Source organism: Natator depressus, chromosome 1, assembly GCF_965152275.1.
Source record: "Natator depressus isolate rNatDep1 chromosome 1, rNatDep2.hap1, whole genome shotgun sequence".
NCBI lineage: Eukaryota > Metazoa > Chordata > Testudines > Cheloniidae > Natator > Natator depressus.
The window spans coordinates 213,746,458-213,762,722 of NC_134234.1; the positions used below are offsets into that span (position 1 = coordinate 213,746,458).

General features: G+C 46.0%; 1 protein-coding gene across 1 annotated transcript in view; it reads right to left on the reverse strand.

Annotated features, from left to right (window-relative positions):
* Window positions 1-434: 434 nt before the first annotated feature.
* The window catches only part of LOC141975046 (antigen WC1.1-like), a 68,433-nt gene continuing 52,602 nt past the window's right edge, over window positions 435-16,265 (reverse strand). Inside the window, exons 12-17 of the mRNA XM_074935210.1 lie at window positions 16,100-16,237; window positions 5,333-5,428; window positions 4,271-4,354; window positions 3,113-3,202; window positions 1,726-1,878; window positions 435-773 (exon numbers count right to left, since the gene is read on the reverse strand). Coding sequence (XP_074791311.1) covers window positions 649-773; window positions 1,726-1,878; window positions 3,113-3,202; window positions 4,271-4,354; window positions 5,333-5,428; window positions 16,100-16,237 — 686 coding nt within the window. The 3' untranslated portion in view covers window positions 435-648. The remainder of the gene's footprint in view (window positions 774-1,725; window positions 1,879-3,112; window positions 3,203-4,270; window positions 4,355-5,332; window positions 5,429-16,099; window positions 16,238-16,265) is intronic.

Here is a 16,265-nt window from a genome sequence, read left to right on the forward strand (position 1 = left end):
ATGGATTTATTTGGGGTTTGGATCCCATTGGAAGCTGGGTGTCTGAGTGCTGGAGATAGGAGACCTGCTGAGCAGTTTTTGGTTAAAGTCTGCAGCTTTGGGGGCGTGGACCAGACCTGAGTCTGTATTGTAGCAGGCTAGCATATCTGGCTCAACAAGGCAGGGTTCTGGAGTCCCAAACTGGCAGGGAAAATGGGCTCAGAGGTAGTCTCAGCACATCAGGTGACAGTCCCAAGGGGGTCTCTGTGACCGAACCCATCACTTCAGTCTCCATCTCTCTCCCTGCTGGTCCCCATGGAGCCACCCAACACACCTCATGAGAGAAACATCAGCCCAGGAACAGATCTTCAAAAAGGTTTTAATAAGAAAAAGCAAAAATTCACAATGAAGAAGTGTTAGGGACAAAAAAGCAGGGAAGTTCCAGACTGTCTGATCAATGGGAAATTAGAGGGGAAATCACAGCCCCTGTCTCAGTCAGACTTATTTCTTGCATTTAAATAAAACTGAAATCAAAAAGCTAATTGAAGCAGTTCCCAGGTAGGGATTGTCTCCAATACCCCGTTGGGTCAATGAGCATTTGGGACAGAAAGAGTCTAACCATACAGCATTTACATCCTCACAGGATATTTGATCTGAACCCAGCCATTCTTATATTGATGTCCCAGAGATGCCATCATCAACGTCATCATAACCTGGGTCATGAGGAGGTGGGGACAGGGCTTCCCTCTCAGCCCCAGAGGCCCCTTCACTTCTTAGCGAGTGCAGACTCCAGCCTGAAAATAGCAAGCAAGTCACATTACAGTCAACGTATTCATTCTCCACCCATGTGCACTCACATAATGGATGGGCAACATACAGCATGGGCCGTGAATCAGCCCCCACCCACAGTTCCTCTTAGTGGGGCTCTGACATGTTTAAACCATTATCTCTCTCTCTGTTCTTCAAAGAAAACATGTGGGGGAGGATTCTCTCTCTTTTGAGACCTCCCTGGTGCAGGAGAAATGTGGGGATGACAGTGAGCTGGTGACGACTCCCTGATAGGCCACTGGGAGCTGCTGTAACTCCTGACAGCTGATATAGTCCCTAAGGGACCACACGCCAGCAGACATCTGTTGGCTGGAGCAGGGTGGGGACCCTAGCCCATGGGACTTGCCTGGACATCACAGATCTCACCCACCCACACAATGCTCATTCACACGTTATTCCCATCAAGACCAAAGAAATGCACATTTCATCCCAACCCAGTCTCCCCTGAGATGCAAAGTGGGAGCTCAGTCCTGGGTCCCAGCTCTGATCCTGTGCTAATGGGGACATTTACAGATTGAAGAGAGTGATTTCAAAGCCAGGCTGCTAACTAACCCCACCCCAGGGACCTGCTCTTCCCATTAGCATCCAGGGCACTGACACCTGGTTTGGGGAAGGGCACTTTGGCCCTGATCCTGCCAATGGACCCATGTAACTTTGATGATTTGGACAGTCCCACTGAAGTCAGAGAGAGTATTCATGTGAGTAGACTGACAGATGGGATCTAGTATTTGTAGGATCAGGGACCTTACCTAGGAAACCTTCTCTCTTTCTTGATTTCAATCCATTTAACTCTGTTTAGCAGAGGTCAGGGAGGGGACACAGCTGGGAGTTTACCAATAACTGTATTTCAATGCAGTCACAGTGACCTCTAGTGGCCCGTAAAGGCTCTTCCAGGTGAGTTGTGTACACTCCACTCACCTGTCCGTGAATCCCTGTTCCTGACACTTTTCCCATGGGCCAGCGTGACTTCCTGGGCACTCGGTCCAGAACCAGGGTCATCTTCAGGGTCAGAAATTTCTCTGGCATCATCATAACCGTCCCCTGGGTCATCTCCAGGCAGGGCAGGGACCTCTGAAATAATGATGGGAATTAATGGTAATGAGAAGAGGCTTTCCACTGAATAGAGAAATAAGCTACATTCCAGGTGTGGCAAAGCAGGGACTTATGTGTATTATTTCTTATGAATGCCACATACACCTCAGTTTAGCTGTTTGATGATATCCTGCCAGATTGCACAGGGATAATCAAAGGAGGCCATTGGAGAGGAAGCAAACAGGAAACATAAAAATAACAAAGACGTGGCTCCTAAAGGCAACAATGAGGGGAGCTGTTAATTGTGGAATTCCCTTGTCATAAATTTAAAGGGAAGGGTAATCACCTTTCTGTATTCAGTGCTATAAAATCCTTCCCGGACAGAGGCAAAGTCCTTTTACCTGTAAAGGGTTAAGAAGCTCAGGTAACCTGGCTGGCACCTGACCGAAAATGACCTCTGAGGGGACAAGATACTTTCAAATCTGGAGTGGGGGAAAGGCTTTTGTCTGTCTGTGTGATACCTTTGCCGGGAACAGATCAAGGATGCAAGCCCTCCAACTCCTGTAAAGTTAGTAAGCAATCTAGAGAGAAAATGTGTTGGGTTTTCTTTGTTTTGGCTTGTGAAATTCGCTGTGCTGGAGGAAATGTGTATTCCTGTTTTTGTGTCTTTTTGTAACTTAAGGTTTTGCCAAGAGGGATTCTCTATGTTTTGAATCTGACTGCCTGTAAGATTATCTTCCACTCTGATCTTACAGAGTTGTTCTCTTATGTTTTTTTGTTCTTCTAATAAAGTTCTGGGGTTTTTTTTAAGAATCTGATTGGGGTTTTGGGGTCTTAAAAATCCAAGGCTGGTTTGTGCTCATCTTGTTTATTCTCAAGCCTCCCCAGGAAAGGGGGTGTAAGGGCTTGGAGGGATATTTTGGGAAAAAGGAACTCCAAGTGGTCCTTTCCCTGGTCTTTGTCTAAATCACTTGGTGGTGGCAGCATACTGTTCAAGGACAAGATGGAATTGGTGCCTTGGGAAAGCTTTTAACCTAAGCGGGTAAAAATAAGCTTCGGGGGTCTTTCATGCAGGTCCCCATATCTGTACCCGTGAGTTCAGAGTGGGGAGGGAACCCTGACAGCCCTTCCCTGGGTCCAGCCAGGCTAGTTTGGGTTAATTCTTCCCAGCCCTGAGCTCAGGATCAAAGGGCAGACTAGGGAATGAAGGGGGCGGAGCAGCAGTAGCCAAGGGGTAATGTGGCTTCCAGGACGCAGATTCATCATTGCTCACCTCGGCTGTCTGGAGTCTGGAGGACGTTCCTCAAGGCAGGCTCCTCCACATTTTTGTAATCCAACTGAGACCCCCTTGGGGAAGCTCCCTCTGGAACAGCAAACGTCATGGTCAGCTTCCCCTGAACACACCCATTTCCCCAGCAGGTTTTAGTTCCCCATTAAAGGCCTGTTGTTTTCAAGTTTGGGCTTTTCATCATAGAGTCTGCAGGGGAAGTCAAAGGGTGACCCAGGGGAAAAGGGAGAGTCATGGACATTCTGTCAAACAATAATTGTGCCACCTTTATTTCCTCAAAAATAACTAAGGTCCAGCCCTGCCCCACAGCATCCAATACCAACTTTGTCATGCCCTTCAATGAGATCAGGATCTATGCTGGTATTGAGCTAACCCTGGACCTGCTTCATAGATTCATTGATATAAAGGTCAGAAGGGACCATTATGATCATCTAGTCCGACCTCCTTCACAATGCAGGCCACAGAATCTCACCCACCCACTCCTGCAATAAACCTCTCACCTATGTCTGAGCTACTGAAGTCCTCAAATCATGGTTTAAAGACTTCAAGGAGCACAGAATCCTCCAGCAAGTGACCAGTGCCCCATGCTACAGAGGAAGGCGAAAAACCTCCAGGGCCTCTTCCAATCTGCCCTGGAGGAAAATTCCTTCCCAACCCCAAATATGGCGATCAGCTGAACCCTGAGCATATGGACAAGATTCACCAGTCAGATACCCAGGAAAGAATTCTCTGTAGTAACTCAGATCCCACCCCATCTAACATCTCATCACAGGCTGCTGGGAGATAGTAGCTGCCACACCAGAGCTGATCATTGTGAATTCAACTGAACTCTATAAAGACATGGTTTAAAGTCCTTACATTATATGGGCTGGATCGTGAATTCGGTTATATGTTCCTGTCGAGGAGGCAGGGGGCTAAGATCATGGGGCACAGATCAGGGGTTGTACAGTGACACCTGTCAGCTGTGGAAGTCAGATTCTTTTTTACAGTGTGAATATTTCTCTGCCCGGTTCCCTACAGCTCCTCCCCTGGGAGAGAGCACAGTCAACCACACACAGAAAGGGTCAGAATTTGTTCACATTTCCATCAAGAGCTGGACAGAAATCTTTTGTGTGTCTCTGTGTCCACCCCCATCCTTGTTACCTTGCTCTGATCCAGGACCATTTTCCCCCTCGCTGTCCCTGGTGTAATACTGCAGCTTTGTCATTGAGTCATCTGAATAGGAAACTGGAGAAAGGGTAAATGGGATGTTATCACAGTGAGAGCAGTGAAACTGGCTGATGGGCAATGCATCTGGGTCCTGGAGCAAGATTTATGGTCTCACTATATTGCTTCTTCAAGAGAAGATGCTGAATTCACAGCGACTGAGTGGTGAGAGGCTGACACAGACTTTCTAAGCTAAATATCAGTTTTTTTGTAGTAAATGTGGCTTTGGGGTGGATAATTCAGACTGGGAAGATGCTGGGAACAGCCATATTGACCTCATGAGGTGAGGCAGGAACTGAGTGAGCCTTTTACCATGGCATCCCCTCCTGTGGGTTTCATTCAAATCCTTCTCATGAACTGGGGAGCCTGTTTTGAGTCACACTCAGGGTGTAAGAATCTCTTTAGAGAGGAATGTGTATCTTCTCCTCCTGAATGTTGCTGCTTCATGGCCTGATCCAGCAAAAAATTATGGCTGAGGCTGCTGGTCCAGATCTCCTCAGCCACGGACATGACTCCCATTTTGTTCTGGAAGATACTCCCCCTCCCCCGCCTTTTTGACAGATAAGGCCACACCCCTCCCATGATCAGAGTCTGTGACCAACCCCCACCATTAGCAGAGAGGAGAATGTGCATCTCAGAAGTAGCCTCAGGGAGAAGCACTGACCATGCTCAGAGTGCCCCACAATGTGGTAAACTGAGAGCTGCATCTTCCCCCCTGATTGACATTCAGTCAAAATGACGAGAACAGTCACTTTCCTGACCCATAACTAATTACCCCCTACGGCTGCAGGATGTACTGATGGGCCCGACTGTCTTCAGAATGGGGCTAGCAGAGTCTGCTAGGGAGGAAACTCATTCATCTCAGTCCAGTAACTGGCTGGTCTCTTCACAGACCCAGAATCTACAGCCATCCAGGACTCACAGGCTTGAAGGCTGCAGAGATTTAGCTCTAAGTCAGAGCTTTAGATTTTCTCCCTGTTAGGAATGACACACACAGACCTGAGCGATCAAACATTTCCTGCTTCTTTCTCATCAGGTTATAATCGATCTCCTCGTACACGGCCTCAGAGAAAGGGTCCAAGGGTCTTCTGGAGCCTGAAAACAAAGGGCAGGGTTTGCACAGGGTCAGAGAAGCTAGGGATGGGAAACCCTATGAGATCATCCAGCCCCTGCCCCCGACTCCAGTGCAGGACTGGTTCCTACAGCACATTCCCACTGCTCTCTCCAGTTTAGATTTCAGCATCCCAGGTGACAGGGACCATGTCCCTGTCATGTTTGTTCTATTGGCTATTTCCCTGTCATTAAGTTTATCTTGATATTCAACCTTAATGGTCCCTTCATAAATGTATCCTATTACTCCTACTACAACCCAAAATCATTCCTCTCCTATCCTGGTGCTCACACCTAAGGGCAAAATAGTACTTGTATATGTATTGCCTAGAGATTGTGTGGGGAATAATTAGCTAATATTTGTGCAGTGCTTTAAAAATGGAAAGTACTATCTACCTATCTTTTTAGGTGACGAATTTGAGGAACTGTCCCAGATTGAGGTGTCATGAGAGGAAGTTCTGGAACAAATTGATGAACTATACAGTAATAACAGGTTTCAGAGTAACAGCCGTGTTAGTCTGTATTCGCAAAAAGAAAAGGAGTACTTGTGGCACCTTAGAGACTAACCAATTTATTTGAAAATAAGCTTTCGTGAGCTACAGCTCACTTCATCGGATGCATACTGTGGAAAGTGTAGAAGATCTTTTTATACACACAAAGCATGAAAAAATACCTCCTCCCACCCCACTCTCCTGCTGGTAATAGCTTATCTAAAGTGATCACTCTCCTTACAATGTGTATGATAATCAGGTTGGGCCATTACCAGCAGGAGAGTGTGTTTGTGTATGTGTGTGGGGGGGTGGTGAGAAAACCTGGATTTGTGCTGGAAATGGTCCAACTTGATTATCATACACATTGTAAGGAGAGTGATCACTTTAGATAAGCTATTACCAGCAGGAGAGTGGGGTGGGAGGAGGTATTTTTTCATGCTTTGTGTGTATAAAAAGATCTTCTACACTTTCCACAGCATGCATCTGATGAAGTGAGCTGTTGCTCACGAAAGCTTATTTTCAAATAAATTGGTTAGTCTCTAAGGTGCCACAAGTACTCCTTTTCTTTTTGCGAATACAGACTAACACGGCTGTTACTCTGAAACCTGTCATTATGCAAGGCACTGCATTTAGCCATATGGAGTGGAAATCTATCAACTGCATGAGAAAACTTGTACAGATACAGACAGACATCATCTTCCTTTCCAAATGCAAACAGATGGACATCGTACCAAAAGGACTGAAGGTAAAAAATCTATTACAATCTACATACCACACAGACTATGCTGACAGCTTGTACCACACGCTCTCAAAGAAACTGCGGAATCACCTGATCAACATCCTCTACAGCAAACAGGGAAAGATTAAGAATGAGCTCTCAAAAATGGATACTCTCATAAAAAACCAACCTTCCACACAAACTTCCTCGTGGCTGGACTTTACTAAAACTAGACAAGCCATTTACAACACACACTTTGCTTCTCTACAAAAGAAAAAGGACACTAAACTTTCTAAACTACTACATGCCACAAGGGGCCACAGCAATGGTTCCCTCAACCCACCCAGCAATATTGTTAACCTATCCAACTATACTCTCAGCCCAGCAGAAGCAGCTGTCCTATCTCGGGGCCTCTCCTTCTGCCCCTCCACCCCCACAAACATGATACAGTTCTGTGGTGACCTAGAATCCTATTTTCGACATCTCCGACTCAAGGAATATTTCCAACATACCTCTGAACAACATACTAATCCACAGAGACCTCCCTACCAACACTACAAAAAGAAGGATTCTAGGTGGACTCCTCCTGAAGGTCGAAACAGCAGACTGGACTTCTACATAGAGTGCTTCCGCCGACGTGCACGGGCTGAAATTGTGGAAAAGCAGCATCACTTGCCCCATAACCTCAGCCGTGCGGAACACAATGCCATCCACAGCCTCAGAAACAACTTGGACATCATAATCAAAAAGGCTGACAAAGGAGGTGCTATTGTCATCATGAATAGGTCGGAATATGAACAAGAGGCTGCTCGGCAGCTCTCCAACATCACTTTCTACAAGCCATTACCCTCTGATCCCACTGAGAGTTACCAAAAGAAACTACAGCATTTGCTCAAGAAACTCCCTGAAAAAGCACAAGATCAAATCCGCACAGACACACCCCTGGAACCCCGACCTGGGATATTCTATCTACTACCCAAGATCCATAAACCTGGAAATCCTGGGCGCCCCATCATCTCAGGCATTGGCACCCTGACAGCAGGATTGTCTGGCTATGTAGACTCCCTCCTCAGGCCCTACGCTACCAGCACTCCCAGCTACCTTCGAGAAACCACTGACTTCCTGAGGAAACTACAATCCATCGGTGATCTTCCTGATAATACCATCCTGGCCACTATGGATGTAGAAGCCCTCTACACCAACATTCCACACAAAGATGGACTACAAGCCGTCAAGAACACTATCCCCGATAATCTCACGGCTAACCTGGTGGCTGAACTTTGTGACTTTGTCCTTACCCATAACTATTTTACATTTGGGGACAATGTATACCTTCAGATCAGCGGCACTGCTATGGGTACCCGCATGGCCCCACAGTATGCCAACATTTTTATGGCTGATTTAGAACAACGCTTCCTCAGCTCTCGTCCCCTAACGCCCCTACTCTACTTGTGCTATACTGATGACATCTTCATCATCTGGACCCATGGAAAAGAAGCCCTTGAGGAATTCCACCATGATTTCAACAATTTCCATCCCACCATCAACCTCAGCCTGATCCAGTCCACACAAGAGATCCACTTCCTGGACACTACAGTGCTAATAAACGATGGTCACATAAACACCACCCTATACCGGAAACCTACTGACCGCTATTCCTACCTACATGCCTCCAGCTTTCACCCTGACCACACCACACGATCCATCATCTACATCCAAGCTCTGCGATACAACCGCATTTCCTCCAACCCCTCAGACAGAGACAAACACCTACAAGAGCTCTATCAAGCATTCTTACAACTACAATACCCACCTGAGGAAGTGAAGAAACAGATTGATAGAGCCAGAAGAGTTCCCAGAAGTCACCTACTACAGGACAGGCCTAACAAAGAAAATAACAGAACGCCACTAGCCGTCACCTTCAGCCCCCAACTAAAACCCCTCCAACGCATTATTAAGGATCTACAACCTATCCTGAAGGATGACCCAACACTCTCACAAATCTTGGGAGACAGGCCAGTCCTTGCCTACAGACAGCCCCCCAACCTGAAGCAAATACTCACCAGCAACCACATACCACACAACAGAACCACTAACCCAGGAACCTATCCTTGCAACAAAGCCCGTTGCCAACTGTGCCCACATATCTATTCAGGGAACACCATCACAGGGCCTAATAACATCAGCCACACTATCAGAGGCTCGTTCACCTGCACATCCACCAATGTGATATATGCCATCATGTGCCAGCAATGCCCCTCTGCCATGTACATTGGTCAAACCGGACAGTCTCTACGTAAAAGAATAAATGGATACAAATCAGATGTCAAGAATTATAACATTCATAAACCAGTCGGAGAACACTTCAATCTCTCTGGTCACGCGATTACAGACATGAAAGTTGCTATATTACAACAAAAAAACTTCAAATCCAGACTCCAGCGAGAAACTGTTGAATTGGAATTCATTTGCAAATTGGATACAATTAACTTAGGCTTGAATAGAGACTGGGAGTGGCTAAGTCATTATGCAAGGTAACCTATTTCCCCTTGTTTTTTCCTACCCCCCCCCCCGGACGTTCTTGTTAAACCCTGGATTTGTGCTGGAAATAGCCCACCTTGATTATCATACACATTGTAAGGAGAGTGGTCACTTTAGATAAGCTATTACCAGCAGGAGAGTATGTTTGTGTGTGGGGGGTGGGGGGTGAGAAAACCTGGATTTGTGCTGGAAATGGCCCAACTTGATTATCATACACATTGTAAGGAGAGTGATCACTTTAGATAAGCTATTACCAGCAGGAGAGTGGGGTGGGAGGAGGTATTTTTTCATGCTTTGTGTGTATAAAAAGATCTTCTACACTTTCCACAGTATGCATCTGATGAAGTGAGCTGTAGCTCACGAAAGCTTATGCTCAAATAAATTGGTTAGTCTCTAAGGTGCCACAAGTACTCCTTTTCTTTAAACAGTAATAAGTCACCAGAACCAGATGGTATTCACCCAAGAGCTCTGAAGGAACTCAAATGTGAAATTGCAGAACTACTAACTGTAGTCTGTAACCTATCATTTAAATCAATTTCTGTACCAGAAGACTGGAGGATAGCTAATGTGATGCAATTTTTTTAAAAAGGCTCAAGAAGCAATCCCAGCAATTACAGGCCAGTAACCCAAACTACAGAACCAGGCAAATTCGTTTAAACTACAGTAAAAAACAGAATGAGCAGACACATAGATGAACATGATTTGTTGGGGAAGAGTCAACATGGTTGTTGTCAAGGCAAATCGTGCCTCACCAATCCTTTTGGATTCTCTGAGGGGGTCAACAAGCATGTGGACGAGGGGGATCCAGTCGATATAGTGTACTTAGATTTTCAGAAAGCCTTTGACAAGGTCCCTCATCAAAGGCTCTTAAGAAAAATAATCTGTCATGGGATAAGGGGGAAGGTCCTCTCATGGATCAGTGACTGAGTAAAAGATAGGGAAAAAAGGGGAAGAAATAAAGGGTCAGTTTTCAGAACAGAGAGAGGTAAATAGTCGTGACTCCCAGGGGTCTGTACTGGGACCAGTGCTGATCAACATATTCATAAATGCTCTGGAAAAAGGGGTAAACAGGGAGGTGGCAAAATTTGCCAATGATACAAAACTAGTCAAGACAGTTAAGTCCAAAGCAGACTGCGAAAAATACACTGGGGTCTCACAAAACTGCGTGACTGGGCAACACAGTGGCAGAAGAAATTCAATGTTGATAAACGCAAAGTAATGCACGTCGGAAAACATAATCCCAACTATAGATATAAAATGATGGGGTCTAAATTGGCTGTTACCACTCAAGAAAGATCTTGGAGTCATTGTGGATAGTTCTCTGAAAACACCCACTCAATGTGCAGTGGCAGTCAAAAAAGCTAACAGAATTTTGTTAATCATTTGGAAAGGGATAAATAATAAGACAGAAAATATCATGTTGCCTGGATCTAAATCCATGGTACGCCTACATCTTGAGTACTGCGTGTAGATGTGGTCACCCCATCTCAAAAAAAATATATTGAAATTGGAAAAGGTTCAGAAAAGGGCAACAAAAATGGTTAGGGGTATGGAACAGCTGCCATATGAGGAGAGATTAATAAAACTGGGACTTTTCAGCTTGGAAAAGAGATGATTAAGGGGTGATATGAAACTATAAAATCGTGACTGGTGTGGAGAAAGTAAATAAGGAAGTGTTATTTACTCCTTCTCATAACACAAGAACTCGGGGTCACCAAATGAAATTAATAGGCAGCAGGGTTAAAACAAACAAAAGGAAGTATTTCTTCACACAACACACAGTCAATGCCTGTGGAACTCTTTCCCAGAGGATGTTGTGAAGGACAAGAGTATAACAGGGTTCAAAAAAGAACTAGATAAATTCATGGAGGATAGGTCCAGCAATGGCTATTAGCCAGGACGGGCAGGGATGGTGTCCTTAGCCTCTGTTTGCCAGAAGCTGGGAATGGGCGACAGTGGATGGATCACTTGATGATTACCTGTTCTGTTCATTCCCTCTGAAGCGCCTGGCATTGGCCACTGTCGGAAGACAGGATACTGGGCTAGATGGACTTTTGGTCTGACCCACGATGGCTGTTTTTATGTTCTTATATAAGGGTAAATCTACACGGCAATCTGGAGGAGTGATTGCAGCACGCATAAACACATCTGAGCTGGCTTTGATCGAGCTAGCCACATGGCTGTGTCAGCACACACAGCAGCACAGGCTAACCTGCCGTGTACAGCCTCGCCTGGGAGCCTGGGTGCACGCTCCAGTGGCTAGCCCACGTCACAGCCACGCTGACACAACTACACTGCTGTTGTTATGCCAGCGAGCTTTCACCGAGCTAGGTAAAAGCTGGCTTGGGTATTTCTACATGTGCTGCAATCACACCTCTCACTGCAGTGTAGATATGCCCTAAATCCCTAGTAGACCTGTCTGATCTCTTTGGCCATTATCACCCAAGCTCTTTTGCAGCATTTCTCCTTCCTCGTACCCTCCCTCCTGCTGTATCTCTCTATTCCGGATCTTTCCCTCACATGGATTTTCTTGTACTTTTCTAAATGGAATCTCAACATGTTATTTTTCTAAGAATACTTGAAATCTCTTTGTATTATTTTCTCCAGTGAGGCGGAGTGGCCTCCCTCCCCACTTTAGAGTGAGGGACCACTACATTACCTCCGGTGGGCAGAGCCAAACCTGCCCTGCCCCCGTCGCCGGAATTACCAGGGCAGGACAGGAAGTATAAAGGGAGGGCCTTGCATCTCATTGGAGTGGGAGCTAGGGAAGGAGACAGAAGTCTCCAGCCTGCTGCAGAATTCTGGAGCTGGACCTGCACCAGGCAGCATCCTGTCCCCAAAGGAGACCGACCCTGGAGAGAAATTGCCGGCACTGCCATCGGCCAAGTACCCCGACGAGACCAAGGACCCGGGCACTATGGAACCCCTCACCCAGACGCTGGTAGGAAGTAGACCAAGGAAACTGGACTTTGGTCCCATTACACTGTCAAAACCCGAGTCAACATGTTTTAGCTGGATCCCTGCTGACCCAGTGGCGGAACAGTCCGCCAGTGTTAGGGCCCCGGGCTGGGATGCAGTGGAGTAGGGTGCGCCAAGGTCCCCTCATCCCCTGCTGCCAATCCCATCCCTGGGGTGGCAGCCTCCCCACGTTAGGCCAAGAGGTCTGCTGTCAGCCAGAGCCAGGTCATCAAAACTGTCTGTTTGGTGCTCTGCCCTGCCTGAGGGCCTGAATCCCTAGCCTGTTTGGTGCTCCCTGCTCTTCCCCACCCAAAGAGCCAGAGCCCCAGACTGTGTCTTTGCTGCCTGCCTTAGCCAAGAGGCTTAGGCAAAGCCTGCTTCCCACTCTGCGCTGCCCAGAGGGCCAGAGCTTCCCTTATCAACCATGAACTGCTGGCTGTCCCAGCCAGGATGCTGTGGACTAAAGACTGTTTATACTCCACCCCGCCTAGAACGCCAGGGCTCTAGACTCTTGATTGGCGGCAGCTCTGACAGGAGGCTGCGAACTCTAGACTTCTTACAGATCGGCCCAGCAAGTGGGACCCGAGCCTCAGTGCTGCTGCCTGACACAGTGAGAGGGTGCGGCCTCCCTCTCCACTTGAGAGCAAGGGACCACTGCATTTCCCCTTTGTATTATTTCTCTGTCGTCCCCACTAGTTTCAACTCCTCCCAATGTAGTGTCATCTGCAAGTGTCACTGCTGTGCTGTTCATTTCCATGGCCAGATCATAGCTGAAGATATTAGATATGACAGGACTTAAGATGGTACCTGGATCCCGCACAAAGCTCTCCCTGACATGTACACCTTGTGCAGGTTACAGGGCTGCTACTAGCAGGCCAGACTTCTGTACCAGACATGCACTGGCTACAGAGCTTCCGTGCAAGAGAGGTACACACCAGATGTGTTCACCATAAGATACCTTAATACTCCGACAGGTATGGCTGAAGTTAGTTTAAACAAGGTATGTTACACACAGTGTCACTTAGTGGCTGAATAGTATAATACAGTTTAACCTTCCATCACGTCTCCCCCTTTGCGTTCTACATTCCTACCATTTACAACATTTACTTTATCATGCTATCTTTATAGTTGAGCACAGATCAGTCTATTAAGTGTCTCTTGTTACTATATAGGTCTGTCTCTTAGCCTAGGATAAAATTTTGGGTTTGACTTTTGATACTTTTATATCCTCCTTACGAATATGTATGAACAAAGAATGAAAACACTGTGTGTTGCTTCCAGATGGGGTTTATAGCACAATGAAAAGAAATAAGGAAAAGAGTTAAAGTGTTGCTGGGAATGGTGGGAGTTTAATATACAAGCGTATACTTGAAGACTGCCTCAACCGTTATCTCAAGGCAAGGTCAAGCAACCAGACGGGAGGGGCGGGCGGGAGGGTGGGCAAACATAAGAAACACTAAAAAGCCAGAGAAAAGGTGACCCTGGCTGAAATATAACCTTACTCCTTACCCCACCCGTAGGGTACAAAAGAGGTGGTACCAAAGTCCCCATACTACGATCCTCCAAAACGGAACATAACCATAAATTGTAAGGGGTGGGACCAAGGGATATAATTAAACCTGCTAAGAAAAAGAAGGTGGGAAAAAGGACAGGGAAAACTCTGTGGCATACAGAGCTATGGATATGCTTGCCTGATTAACCCCACTAAACATTGCATTGCCTGCACTTGGACTATGGTCTTCTGCTTTCTGATTGCATGATAAGAACCAAGAGAGGGGCGAGGGAAAAAGCCCTAACATCTCTCAATGGTACTAGTTTTCTAATTACCCAACCCAAACACGTAACAACTTGGTCATCTGGCTTTCCATCAGTAGCAATGACTGCCTGAGGCCTGTTTGGAATCTCTGAGTTTTCTTCCTCTTGTTCTGCATCTGCCATCTGTAGAGTTTGCTCTGTTGATTGTTCTTTCTGAGGTACACTGCATGCTCCAGCATTTTATCTTGAGTTTATTTGTACTGGGTCTCCTTTCAAATATCCATCTTTCTAGTTCTTCCGCTTTTCTCATGAGGCCCATCATGGCTGCCACACTGAGGTGGAGAACGCTGTTGGTCTTTGATCACATGCACTCTGAATGAGAAGTTTTTCTCTTTGAAAGAGATTTCTGTGGTGAACTGTCCCATGCAATTCAGAATGCCTCCAGTGTTAGTCAGAGCTGTGGCAGGTAACTTCATCTCTGGGAGGGGTTGAAGGTGATTGTTAGGCCCTTCTGAGATGACTGTTACATCTGCTCCTAAGTCCATTTTAAAGTCCATAGTGTTTCTCTGAATGATCAGTTTCACTCTCCAGGCAGGCTCTGTATCTTCACACAGGATAGATCCAAGAAACAATAGCTCTTGATTGTCTGTCTGGAATATGAATCAATTCCCTGACTGCGTTCATGTGGCAAACAACTGCAAAAAGTCCATGTTTCGTGCATTTAATATATCCTGAATGTTTGAGTGGAATTTGTTCCTCTTAGCCAGGGAGTTCTCCCTCTTTACCTCACCAGTTTTATGGTATTAACTTGTTTCATTCAGGCTGTGTTTGTTAACAGCTTCTAATCCATTTGAACAGCAGTGTGTAGGGTGAAGTCTGTTTTGAATTGTAGCTCCTGTGAAGGATTTTTATCTGTTAACCCAATAACCAGCCTCTCTCTGATGTTTTCATGTTTGCTGTTCCTGAATCACAGTTTTCAGCCAAGGCATGCAGAGCTCTTATAAACTATTCAACATTTTCCCCTAGTCCTTAAATTCTCTGGTGAAAACATGCCCTTTCATAAACCACATTTCTCTGAGGGTACAGTAGAACCTCAGAATTACAAACACGTTTGAATAGAGGTTGTTCACAACTCTGAAACATTCATAACTCGGAACAAAATGTTATGGTTGTTCTTTCAAAAGTTTACAACTGCACATTGACTTAATACAGCTTTGACACTTTACTATGCAGAAGAAAAATGCTGCTTTTAACCATCTTAGTTTAAATGAAACAAACACAGAAACAGTTTCTTTACCTTGTCAAATCTTTTTTTAACCTTTCCCTTTAATGTTTTTAGTCGTTTACATTTAAGACACTACTGTACTGTATTTCCTTTTTTTTTCTTTCTTTCTTTTTTTGGTGTCTGGTGCTGCCTGGTTGTGTACTTCCAGTTCCAAATGAGGTGTGTGGTTCACTGGTCAGTTCTGTAACTTTGAGGTTCCAGTGTATAAAGTACGCATCAAACAAAGCCAGAACCCTTTCATAGTCATCTTTGTGCCTGTCTTCAGGAAAATCAAAGGTTGAAAGAAATGCTCTGCTTGCTTCCAAATAGCACAAAGTGAACACCATACCTGTAGAGCTTCAGTTTCCTTATGGAGTTTTGTAGCAATCTGAAATCTTGCAAAATGCTGCTTCTAGTCTGTCAGTTGTGAAGGTTTGTCAAAGCTGAAGTTCTCTGGTCAACGAAGAGGGAGATGTTGATGAAATCCTGCAACCTGTGTTGCTTTTTTTTCCTGTCTCCATCCTTCATTGCTCCTCCTTCTGTCTGCAACTTCTGTTGCTCTCTTCCTTCTGTTTTTCTTCTCCTCTGGCACTGCTTAACTTCGGACACCATGTCACATACACCTTGGACATGGTAGGTGGCAAGGCTGCTATAAGCAGGTCAGGCTTCTGTACCAGACATGGACTGGCTACAGAGCTTCCTTTCTGGAGAGATATTCAACAGATGTATTCACAATAAGATCCCTTAATACTCAGCCAGGCATGGCTGAGGTTAGCGAATGTAAGTTGTTACATGCAACACCACTTCGTGGCTGAACAGTATAATACAATTTAACCTTCCACTACACTGCCAACGACCCACCCCCCTTAGGCACAGCTCCACCTGCTATTTCAGAGGCATTTCACACAGTGACACCAAGCAGGACCCACCTCTGCGCTCTGCCTTGGCACTTCGCACCTGCGCCCCCAGAATGATTAAGACCAGGCAGAGCAGGGCTCCCAGGATAATGCAGATGACCACGGGCACCGTGACTCTTCCATTGTCGGTCGGAGGGCGGCGCGGGGGAGCTGGATGGAAATGAACATGGAAGAGGGA